The 12,918-nt window shown below is 33.7% G+C and overlaps 1 protein-coding gene across 1 annotated transcript in view; it reads right to left on the bottom strand.

Annotated features, from left to right (window-relative positions):
* Positions 1-6,706: 6,706 nt before the first annotated feature.
* LOC105623458 (rho GTPase-activating protein 190) overlaps positions 6,707-12,918 on the bottom strand; it is an 8,577-nt gene continuing 2,365 nt past the window's right edge. Inside the window, exons 5-23 of the mRNA XM_012204850.1 lie at positions 12,436-12,622; positions 12,235-12,350; positions 11,952-12,104; positions 11,632-11,870; positions 11,356-11,557; positions 10,884-11,060; positions 10,540-10,791; positions 10,267-10,445; positions 10,009-10,192; positions 9,708-9,916; positions 9,203-9,616; positions 8,839-9,072; positions 8,547-8,735; positions 8,132-8,214; positions 7,673-8,054; positions 7,409-7,540; positions 7,200-7,250; positions 7,026-7,122; positions 6,707-6,905 (exon numbers count right to left, since the gene is read on the bottom strand). Of these exons, the coding sequence (XP_012060240.1) occupies positions 6,707-6,905; positions 7,026-7,122; positions 7,200-7,250; positions 7,409-7,540; positions 7,673-8,054; positions 8,132-8,214; positions 8,547-8,735; positions 8,839-9,072; positions 9,203-9,616; positions 9,708-9,916; positions 10,009-10,192; positions 10,267-10,445; positions 10,540-10,791; positions 10,884-11,060; positions 11,356-11,557; positions 11,632-11,870; positions 11,952-12,104; positions 12,235-12,350; positions 12,436-12,622 (3,679 nt within the window). The remainder of the gene's footprint in view (positions 6,906-7,025; positions 7,123-7,199; positions 7,251-7,408; positions 7,541-7,672; positions 8,055-8,131; positions 8,215-8,546; positions 8,736-8,838; positions 9,073-9,202; positions 9,617-9,707; positions 9,917-10,008; positions 10,193-10,266; positions 10,446-10,539; positions 10,792-10,883; positions 11,061-11,355; positions 11,558-11,631; positions 11,871-11,951; positions 12,105-12,234; positions 12,351-12,435; positions 12,623-12,918) is intronic.

The following is a 12,918-nucleotide window of genomic DNA, read 5'->3' as shown; positions in this document are numbered from 1 at the left end:
ACACACACACACACACACACACACACACACACACACACACACACACACACACACACACACACACACACACACACACACACACACACACACACACACACACGTTATTATTATTATATGTCTGATATTATACGTCTGGTGTATACTTATCTAATAACACAAGATGCGACCTCAAGGCGACCAGAAGATAATGTCAGATAACATTTTGTATATATTTTGTTAATGAAATTGTCTCCATATCACTTTCTACCACTGCATTATAACTTTAATTTTGGTTCAATTACTATTACTTTATCTTTTTTCTAATTCTTAAAAAACTACTATTACTATTACTATTTATTTACATTATTATTTATCTTTTTTTTAATTCTTAGGCTGATTGTTCCATTTTTGGCTAAACCATGGTAATGTATCTAATGGATGGTAATTTATCTAATGGATAAATAAAAAAGTAAGAGTAGGATTATTAATCTCATTCTTATTAATTATTAAGATTTAACTATCAAGATTAAAATTATTTCTAATGCTGTTATTAAATTTTAATTATAGCTTGAATACTTTTACAACTTTTTTCAGATAATAAATTTCTCGCTCACCGCACGAAATTGTTAAATAACAATTGTCAATTACCTATATTTGTCAATTACCATTTCGTGCTTATATGTTAGAATTTTTTTTACTTAAACAAAATTTTTTTAAAATTATTATCGATGTCGACATGCATGCACTTATATATTATAATTATATGTATACCGTGCGATAAGCTAGAAAAAAAACTCCATTTTTTCTTTTTTTACTCTAGGAAACTTTTAATAATCAAAAGTCCCTCCGTTCATATACAAGTCTGATATAAGACTATCGATACAACGAAGACAGGTTTCGTCCATTTACACGTTGCGTGTTTCATATATATATAATTTATATATATATATTTATTTATATTTATATATATATAATTATATTTATATATGTATACCGATTATTTACAAAAATCGTTACATGTATATAAATGACGACATTTATAAACGCGTAATTTAGGAAAGGTGGAAACGCATTTGTGAGGGAAAGAGCGAGGGTGGGCGGATTGGGAGGGAGGGGGAAGGGTGGGGGCTATCACGTTTGTGATAAGTCTTCCGAAGAATCGGCTAAATTTTTCTGCGTCGTCGGCAAGACGATTCGGACGCGAATTTCGGTATCGATACTTTGCGAGCAGCACTGCGAGCTGCACTCCTTTTCCATCGCTTCGCACGTGTATTTGTCGCGCATTTTGTTTAGGTCAAATCACGAGAAGCTGGAGATCTGTTCTTTTCAGCTGCACATGCGAGAAACAAGATAAATACATCGTTAGACAAAGGATGGGAAGGGGAGGAAAGGGAGGAAAAAGAAGAGGCAGATGAAGAGAACAGATCCGAAGTGCCAGGATCTTCAGTGCGCGAAACTGAAGGCGTTTAAAAAGATTTCAGCGAAGGTAGAAATTAGCAGTCCTATCTTGGTCAATATTCTCGTTAGCCACCTTCGATACAAACGGCTATTAAATATTATTATTATTATTATTATTATTATTATTATTATTAATTATCAGCTATCCGCAATCCAATATTTATCAAAGATTCTTATAAAACTGTAGATCCAATCTCGTTCTCCTACTCTCGTTCTCCTACTGATTAGAAAAGGGATTGACTTATTTTTACTTATCAACTTTTTCTCTCATTTTCTCATTATTAGTTCGCGATTAACAGATCGCTATTGTTATCAAATCTCAAGTATTAATTCTCAGTTCACAAAATTCAAGCACTCACACATTATCGATTCGGCTCACATTCCCATGAAGAAACGTAGGTCTCGCGGGAGAAAAACGAGGCCACAGAAAGAGAAATTATCCATAAACTTTGATAGAATAAAGCAAATAATATATTATTTCATAAAAGAAATACAAAAATATAATACTATAAATACGTTTTGCGTTTTATTATGCTGAAGATCGAAGTATAAAATATAAAATATCGCAAAAGACTAAACTAGCATGCTGAAAGAAGTCACGAATATTCTCGATTCGTGAACGAGGAAAATTGAGATCCCACGTTCCATTTTATCAGTCAAATGAAAGTTCGATCGCTATTATGCAATAAATTAACGATACTGCCATAGCTGAGAACCGCTTCTCGCGCGTTTCCTACATTTCTTCACAATTCACCGCCCGTAGATTCAGGTGCTCGCATAGTATTTAATCAAGGCTACGGGCAACAAACGAGACGTTCGAGGACGAATGAAGTTCACTCAAAAAATAGTAACGAGCGATAAAGGAAGAGATATGAATAAGAAAAGAAAGACAAAAGAAGAAGAAAGGAAAGAAGCGCCAAAACGCAAGGAAAGCAGGGAGATTTACAACACGCATCATCCCCATGCAACTGTACAACTATAATACATTCGTACATCGAGTCGATGCCATAAATAAAACGGGAAAAAGCAAGGGGTCCATTTTCGCCTACGTCTTTATCACAGGCTACGATAATTTAAGGATCTGTTATATTCGACGGGGGAGGCCGGCCGCCGTCGAACCGTCCTCGGACAGCGAGAAAGGACAAGCGGAAATCTTAACGGACGTATCGTAGAAAAGTGATTTTTCTTCTCTTCCTTAGGCTTCGACAGAAGACGCTCGATGGATACGCATCCAAGGATGATGGTAACGACGACGACGACAATGATGATGATGATGATGATGATGATGATGATGATGATGATAATGTTGGTATTGATGATGATAATATTAACGACATATTGTTGTTGATGTTGAGATTGATGATGAATGACGCTGTCTTGTGCGAAGGACGTGATAATCTCGCAATCACTACACGTACGTCATCGAGTACATTTCTTCGAATATTTAATCGCTACATTCGTTTCTTTGCTATTGCTTAACCGTTAATCGTGGATGCGAGAATGCAACGAGGTGTGACCACAGTTGGAAGATTTGATGCAACAGTGACTCAGTTCATTAACAATTTATTTATTGAAATTTATTTATTTCTTGAAATTATTCAGTATCTTGACTGAGAGAATGTTTAAAAGAGAGTATTATATTCGTTTTCAAAATAGAATTGAACGTTTGAATTGATAAAAGTATGTAAATTAAATTGTCAGACTAACATAAAAAATTCGTGCTTCAAGAGTATAGAAGCTGATACTTTAATGAACTTTAATCCTTCATATCTTTTAAATAATTCAATTCTCAACTTGAAATTTTTTTGTGATTGATGTCTCATCATTTGGCATACAATTCTTTAATTCTCCTCCTCCTTTAATCATTTTTTTAAAAATGAGTTAAGTCACTGTCGCACTCTTCAATCGTCGCAATATAATTGTATAATTTGTGCTAAATTTCTGAATAAACAATAATTATATAAGAAATAATCGCAAACTTTTGAGAAACACTTTATACGAAACACGCATAGATTTGTTGCACCAACGGCGAATTGACAAAAATTCTAGTTAGAAAATTACAATATTAAAATTACAATACATTTTCCGTAGATTATATTATCTCAATATAAAGGGAATTTTAATAACGCGGAAAAGTGGAGATAATCTATTGACGCTAAGACAGATATACGCAATTGTTAAAGGATTAGACCAAGGCATCCTATCTCTTTATCTTATTTACATGGTATCGCGACCCTATTTAGTAAATCAGAAATGCAGTTATTTAGAAGAAGAAATGATTTGATAAGTGTAGAAAAACAATAGATTTTTTTATTTAAAAAATAGCAGATATTTTGAAGATAATTTTGCTTCAAAACTCAAGAAATTAATGAAATTATTTTTATATAAGCATGTTAAAATGTACGAGCACACAAAAGGCAAGCTGGAAGAATATAAAAATGAATATTATAAATATAATTTTATTAATTTTATTATGCTAAGTATAAAAATAATAATAAAGCATAATTAAAAATTATTTATTACCTGTATTAATGAAAATATAAAAATATACTTCTGATGAAAAATATTCTTTTTCATATTCTTATAACTTGTTCCAAAAAGTTTTCTAAATAAATGTAAAAAAAAATGATTATGCCGCAAGGTAAAAAAAATTAATTATTTGTATAGTGATTTGTTCGATTTTATTCAGTCTATTCTTTCCTTTAATTTGATCAATTTTCTAAAAAAAAGAATTTTCATTTTTTCAAGTAATTGGTCTAATTCTTTAAACGATTTAAACAATGAAATAGTTGGTGCAAATCGATCTAATTCATGGGAAAAATTTCTTAAGTCCTCTAACTCAATTATCTATTCAACACACGTAAACTAGACATGTAGAATAGATAAAGATAACTCTTAGTATCGAAATCTCCCAAGCGAGCGTTCCTAACTATTCTGACATGTGCCACTTCGTTCATCGTCGTCGTCGACGTGAATAGGTCGCATCGTTGACGTTCTTTTTTTCAGCGCGACGACTTTCGACGTCTTTCGAAATCCCACACGTAAAACATCGACGTCTTTCTCTACTTATTTTAAGAAACATTATACAATTACGTACGAATGTATAAAATCTGTTTTTCTTTTTTTACGACTAAATGGGGAATGTACGATCCGTTCCTTCTTTCTTCCTCCCATCGCGCGCGTCCTCACGACACGTCGATTATAGAAATCGTTACAACGATTTTCTTACAAATACAGAGCAGCTGAGTTCGCGAGACGCACGTTTCTTACGAGGGTCCGTATCGATAAAAAGAGATTCTCTTTTTTTTATTTCTTTCTCTTGTGAGACTCTCGAGATTTCATGAATTTTACGGACTCGATTCGATTGAAACGCGTCTCTCGCGAGACTATAAAGTAACATCGACCTTCCTTACAGGAATGTTTGCGATTAATCTTCGGGTTACAAAAATGTGTGTGTGTGTGTGTGTGTGTGTGCGTGCGTGCGTGTGTGTGCGCGTGCGTGCGTGCGTGTGCGCGCGCATGTGTATTTTTCTTTTTTCTTTTATTCATAATGGCTCCAACATTCAGAGGCGACATTTAAGTATCTCTCGGCAATACACTGCGATCGCGAATGCTCGCGGTCTTAAACGACACGCTTACTTTCGAATGTTGAGCCGCCAAAAGGCATACATCTGTCGTTACGATCGTTAACATCGAGTTTAAGCTATGGCACACCTACGAAAATAACCCGCTAGATCTGCGGATTCACATGAATTCAAAGCGAACAGCGAAAAAAATAAATTAACGTGTGCGCGACCGATTAAATATAAAAAGTTAGATGGTAGTTCTCTCTTTCATTTAATCGTCGGTTCTGAATGCCTTATACGCGACAGTAGTGTGCTAATAAATACTTTCTGCGTTTTTTTTTGCAAAGATACGAACGAAGAAACATCTGCTTCTTGCATAAAACGGACTTCTTTTGCACTTGAAAAAAAGTCTATGAATTTAATGTTTTGTCTTACAAACAACTTTATATGTATCTTAAATCGTTAAAATTCTATGTACATATCCGCTTTAAGAAACCTTAATATTGTTCGTAGTTCTAAATATTTCTTAAGTTATTTCGATTCCACTGTGTTGTGTGAGCTGCGATATATAATATACGAAATGTTTTCCTTTTTTTATCCTGCTTTCGCATACGCATGTTATCGCTATTTGTCAAGACATTGTGCAATTACATGTAACGCTTTTCGTGTTTCTTTTTTTCATTTTTACTTTATCATTTTTTTTAGACGGAATGAATATACGGATTGTATCGTCGTTTGAGTTCGCTCAGCCCTGATACGCGGATAAAAACTGTTTAAAAATTCTTGCACGAGATAATCGACATCGATAAAAATGCAAAAGTAAATGCACTTAAGAGGCGATTTGTGCAATGGCTAAAAAGGAAACACACTAAAAATTCTGACAAATTTTTGATATCGTTGCTATGTAATATATAATATTCGACGATAAATCTCGTTTTATATATGCTTCGTATCTTTCATAAATGTGGGCATGACACACCCTCTTTTAAATACTAATAACAGTCTCTTTAACGAGATTACATTAATGTCGTTACTTTGCGCTCAGCACTTTCATTCTTGGCAATGTGGACAAGAAGACACGAAGAAAGAGAACGGAAAGACGGAGCAAAAAAAAAGCGAATAAAAAAAGCAACATCGATCTTACTTTCTTAACTACATAAAGAGCTAATCGCTATTATCAAATATTGAGTCGTACATCCCTAATACAATATCAATAAATACATCGCTCTGGAAACATCCAACATGATACATGCATACTGTTTTATGACACATGGATTGACTCTTAATATTCTTGTATTATCCGATCTGCGCATGCGAATAACCATCATTTTAGGACCATCAATCGATCGATTCCATAAGGAAAAATCTTGCTTGTCGCACATTCCGGAAATGAACGAATGCGAATGACTAAACTTAAATAGACTTTGTTCGTCCACGTTGCACCTACGTGGAACTTGTATTAGTTATATTACGAAGCGAAGTTTAATATTAATAAACTATATTTTGAGACCAATCGTTTACGCCTGTATCGCAACTGTCGACAACGTATAAAAGAAATATTGTGTTATTTCACGAGGCAGGCGCGTTATTGCGAGGTCTCGGCTGGACGCGCCGCTTCTACCACCGTTGTTCACAAGAAATACTGCAGTCTCATATGGACACTGAGAACTATGCACTGCACAGTTAAGTAACGCGTTTCGTCACTACACCATCACAACAGCATCCTCACCACAGAACAGGAAGGGATACTGATCAATCATCGTCTGGACTACATCTTCCAAGTATGGCCTCATAGCTTCAAATCTGCCGAGGTCGTTGAATTCGATCGGTAGTAATGTAGGCCACCAGCAAATCGCTAAGTTCTTGCTGTCCATACTATTAAGTTTACAATTCTCCGCAACTCTGAAGACGTATAAATTTAAGTTATAGTATAAATGTAAATTATAGAGATAAAGGAAGACACGATTAGAATGTCTATGAAAGATTTATCTTCACAATTATATCTTCATAATATTCACTTACTTCACGAAGTGCTGGAAGATAAATTTAAGAACGTCAAAGTTTACTGGATTTAACTTGTTGAGCATCATACGCAAGGCTAACAGTCTCCCGCTTCGGTCTGTAATCATTCCAAATTTTGGGATTTAATCTTAATTTAAGTCACACGATTATTATCTATAAAATAAAAGTACTAACCTTCCATGTTCATGCAAGTCGCCGACATAGGTTTGCTAATACCTCGTGCACCTGATATATTAGCATATGTGCTTAAAAATACTTTGATTTTTGTTAAAATAATTGTAATGAAAATTTAATAATATAATAAACATCTAAGAACTTTTAAAAACAATTAAAATCATTTTTAGAAAAATTGTTTAAATTTTTATAATCAAAATTAAACTTACCCGATATATCTTCCAATTCGCTCATGCGTTCTTTATCAATAAGCGGTGGTAATCTCTTGGAAAAGAAGTCTTTCAGGGCTGTAGCGACAGCATTTACAGGAATATCCAAAGAATGTATGTCGACATTACCATCTATAAGTTAGAAAAAATGAGATTCATGTTACTATATATAAACATACAAAATAGAGTATAAATTTGATTTAAAGAAAAAAATAAATAAAATAGAAAATATAAATAAGATAGAATTTTTAACAAATAATATACCTTCTTCGAACTTTTGGAAAAGTAATTCCACGTGTGCACGATTACCAGGCACCCTATATATCCCTTCTGAATCCAATCCTTCGTCTTCAATAAATCGAACGCATTTCTCGAGGAACAAAGGTATCCGATTCGTTTCGCTCTGCGCGAAATCCTCAATCAAAGGTTGCTGTGATTGACTCGAAATCGGTGTTCCTCCTGGGCCTTTGGTCTGTTTTATCTTCTCCTGTTTCTTCTTTTCTCTCTCTTTCTCCTTCTCCGCATGCTTTTTAAGTTTTTCCTCTTTTTGCCTTCTTTTTTCTAATTTTTCGTCCTCCTTTGCCTTTTGTTTGTCTTTTTTTCTAGTTAATTTGTCGCTGTCCTTTGACTTATTCAATATACCGAACTAAAAAGCAAGCAATGCAAGTTAATTACATGCGCATTCTGCAATATCAATTTATATTATATATGCTATAAACTTACACTAGGAGAATTAATTTCACGTGGCGAGGAAACGTCTAAACTTGATTCATCATCTGGAAACGCATTTTCACCTCTGTGCTTGGCTAAAATAATAAGTTTCATGCAAGTTAACGAAAGCGTAAATACAGCAACTTAAGAAAACATTAACAATAAAAAAAAATAATCAAAACTTAATTAAGAAGCCTCAATTTAAGCGAAAATATGTTTTTTACACGTACAGATTATCATTAAATTAGAAACTTTCGATTGTATTAAATAAGTCATTCGAATTATATTAGAAAATTCTCTATACTGATCATATTTTATTATAAATTATACAATTATATAAATTATATCAGTTATAACAAAATATCTTATAAGTCTCTCTTATAACAATAAATATCCTTATCAAATTAAAATTCACCAAGTTACTTACAAGAGGCGCTGAACATCTCCTGTGTCATATGTTTCATATTAAACGGATGTTGTAAGTATTGCTGTTGCAGAGAATTTCCGGAAAATCTTTTCCGCAGACTAGCTGCTGCGTATTTATATTGTTTCGATCTGGACCTTGAAGTATGTTCCGGATCGCTCGATTCGGAAGTATCAGGTGTTTCGCTAGATACTGAAAAGATAGAGATATTTCATTAAATATCACTCTTCACAAGATGTAAGAATTTATAATTGTATTACTTAAAAAAAACGATGGAAGAGAAAAAAAATTTTACCTCTCTCTGCGGGATCAACACGCCAATTCTTCTCGTCTTTCATGTTGTAGTTGAGGCCGACGTCCCCGCTACCCATACTGGCTAATGATGGCACTTTTGGCGTCGCGACTGGTATCGCAGTGCGTTTCTTACGTATTCGTTTGTGCGACGAAGGTTTTTTATTTCCTTTGCCCAAAATGTCCGTCGCTCTTTGTCTCTCCAAGGAACTCCACTCCGAGTCAGAATCGCTGTATGCTGTGTATTTGTGTTTGTGTTACGTACAATTATTCATGTGTTTGTATTATGTATAATTATTCATAATTTTCATTTTCCATAAATTTAGCATTTCAAAAGATTTCTATAACATAAAAAGACAAGATCTTACATGGCTGTCCCTTTTCGCGTCGGTGACGCAATTTGGACTTATTGTTGCTGATAGAATCTTGCACCAAGGCGTACATATAATCGCCATCGTAGGCGGAGTACATGTTCGGAACAACGTCCTTCACCTGCGCGTATTCAGAACCGAGATCTACCAGTTCCGGAGTGGCGAGAGGAGCGTGACCCATTGTCAATTTCGGGCCGTGCTCTTCTTTCTCGCCAATCGTCATCCTAGCTATAACGTCTGTTACATTGGAAAAGTCCTTCAGATTAATTTTCCCGGGTTGTTTTAAAGTCTGACTGTTGCCTTTCGGCCGTGGCTTAGCTTGGGAGATATATCGTCGACCTGTCGTAAAAGCTCTGTGCGAGTAACTGTTAGTAACTCCGTCTTGGTGCATAAATGTATCCTTTACCCAACCTATACAAAGAAAAAAATTTATAATTCAACAAATATTGAAGAATCGCATTGTGACATTGCACAATATAAGTTGCTTTTGTCTATTACTAACCAGATAGTTTATTCGTGATATCTTCATTTTTCATTAAATCTCTCTCCCTCTCTTCTCGATAAAAATCAACCTGGCTGTAAATGTCACTATCGTCGCTTGGAGTAGCTCTGTGATCGGCGAATTGTTCAGTCAAACCGGTATCACCTAGATCACCATCAGGCGTCAATTGTTCGTACGACTCGGAGCCGCTTCTAAAAGTTACAGACATACTGCTTGACATTAGACTTGGGGTCACAAATATATTTAAATGTTAATAGATCTGTATGCTCGGTTTGCAGTAAACTGCTTCTAGAATAGTTACCCGTCATCCGGTGTTTGAAGGTGATAGCTCTCATGTCGCGGTGGCGGCATTGGATGCAAAGCCGAATATTCTAGAGTGCCTTCTCCACTATCATTCAAATTCCCTGGCTCCTCCATGTTAAATGCCTGCTCGATCTCCGGTTTCTTCTCCCATACCACTTTGAAGAAGGGCGTGTAAAACGCGGCTGTACATTACAAAATGATGCGTTAGGAAATGAGTTTGTCAAATACCGAAAAAATAAAAACTGGAGTTTCTTACTTTTTTGTTGACAACTGGATGCGGATGTCATAAAATGCGCTTCCAATTTATCCGCTATTGCGTTTCCCTCTGTGATAAGTAAATGACTTAAGTCGTTACTGAAGAAAGCATTCGCACCGCCAGTATCAGTCACAGCCATTATTTGTATCGGCAAATTTGGTATATTGGTGGAAAAAGCACTATAAGACAAAAGAATATATGTAATAAAAAAATATCTGCAAAATAAAATATTAATTTTTTTAGATACGTAAACGGCGTGTTATGAGTACATACTTTAGAGTCGCGAGAGAGGCTTTCCTCTTTGTGGAGTAGACGAGTATAAAACCATGTACTAATTCATCTCTAAATGCATTAGCTCCGTGAAAACTCGAGATAATGACTTCAACTCGACGTTTACATTCTCCCAAAAACGTTTCCAAAACTATAGATCTATCCCCGCTGAGAAAGCAGCATTGATGATTGAGTAAAGGGCCGAGAACATTCTCAACTGAATAAGGATCACCGCAGAACATACACATTATTATTCTGAAATAAAATGTTAGATAAAATATATTCGCCTATATAAATTAATTATACGCCTATATAATTAAATGCAAACATTACGATTAATAGTCTACCTAATATCAGGCTCCAAACATTCAATAACGCTTTGATATATATTTAAAAAACCAGCTCTATGGTTTATAGATTGTATAAGTTGTTGCAAAGCGTCCTTTACCAATGAAGTCGGAAACCTTTTATGTTTCTCCTGCTCTAGATCGTCTATGCAGACATCGATAAATGGACACTGTAAACTACGAAATCGATAAGATTATTATATGTTCGACAAATTTTAATTTGTGTGATTAATATAATTAATTGAGTATTGAGTTGTGTCCTGTACATTTCTTTTCTTTGAAATATTAAAAGCACTTGGCTAATAAAATAGTAGTCTCTATCTTTTTTTTTAATCTACATTAAAATATATATAAGAGAATTACTTAATCATTTTTGTATACTTATAAAAGAGATAAAAATTAATCTAGACAAACAACTTATTATGTGTAATAAAAAAACGAGAAAATTACTGTGTACTAAGGATTAATATACCTGTCGGCAAGATTTTGCCCCTCTTCTCTGAGCTTCATAGCCTCCATTTCATCAATACTAGCTTCTGGTATAAACATTATTACAATGGGCAATCCTTGAAATGGTAGTCTATCCTCTTGCTCTAAATTTGATAACAAGGTTTTTTCTAAAGAAGATCGAATGTATTCGAATGAATCTTCATTCGAATAGATACAAAAAGATCCTAGAACGAGAAAGGCGTATCCATTGTATGTAGATTTTTAAAATATATAGAGTTGCAATCAGGAGAATATTTACCATGCGGCATAAAATCGGAGGTAGTGAAGGAATTATGCGGCAGTCCGACATCGCCGTCTATAATACGATATCCGAGAGTGTAAAGTTGACAATCTATTTCCACTTCGTCATCATCTGTTTGTGCCCTTATTTCGCGAGCAAACTCTTCGCTTAGCCCGTTACTTCCCAGTATAACTAAATTTAACTGATTGTTGTCCGACGTTAACTGCCACTGACTACTGTGATTCCATGAGGAAGGTCTGTTAGAACGTTTTCAGAGTTGTGTTATGAAATAATTCCATACTATATAATCATGCATGACGAAATATTAACTTCTTCACCTGTGTGCTTTCGTTCCGAGTATTCTTTCTATAAGTGCGTCCATGCAATTTGGATATGCAGGACAATGCTCTCTTATAGGACAATGTACAAATCCCAAATGTTGAAATAACATTAATTTTCTATCTTGATCTAATCTATCTAATGCTTTATATCTATAAGCAAAATTGAAATTGATTTATACAAAAAAATTTTTCCTTTATAATGTAAAATTAGAAGAAAAATTTATTTATAAATATAATTAAATTAAAAATATAATTAAAATATATTCAGTACATGACATACCTAAAATCATCCAATAATGCGTCTGTAATTTCTTTTATATCATCTTGTGTAATAGTTCCCGATGGAGCTATACTCTTGAAATGATAAAATAGATCAGCATGTTCCAACAATAATTCCTGTAACATATTATAGTACTGATTGCACGTATTCTGTATGTAATACAATATAATACAATAATATGTTTTATTCCAAACGTCTTACTTGAAAATTGTGCTTTGCTTTTTCAATAATTTCTTTTTGATGTTGATCATAAATTTCTTGACAATCGTGATGAGAAAGCTCCTCAAAACATTCCCTACCCATAAATAAAACTCTAACTTCAGACAAATGTTTTCCAGGCGTAACATAACCAGTTTCCTCCAATAATTGTTTAAATTGTTTCTTCCACCTAATGGAAATTAATTATAATTGACAAAAAAGAATTTTTCAAAATAATAATTGAATATGTCACGAACATAATAAATTATTAAATAATTAAATGACTATAACATATTAAAATGTGCTTTACATTGTTCTTATTTTATTATCACAAAAGCCTTTATATTTACAATTAAGAAATTAATAATTCACTGCAATATATGTATATATGTATATATATATATATATATATATATATATATATATATATATATATATAATAGTATAGTAATAATATTTATTTTATTATTATTACTTTACTTAGTA

Source organism: Atta cephalotes, assembly GCF_000143395.1.
Source record: "Atta cephalotes unplaced genomic scaffold scaffold00058, whole genome shotgun sequence".
NCBI classification, from domain to species: Eukaryota; Metazoa; Arthropoda; class Insecta; order Hymenoptera; family Formicidae; genus Atta; species Atta cephalotes.
This window is presented reverse-complemented; position numbering and strand designations above follow the sequence as displayed.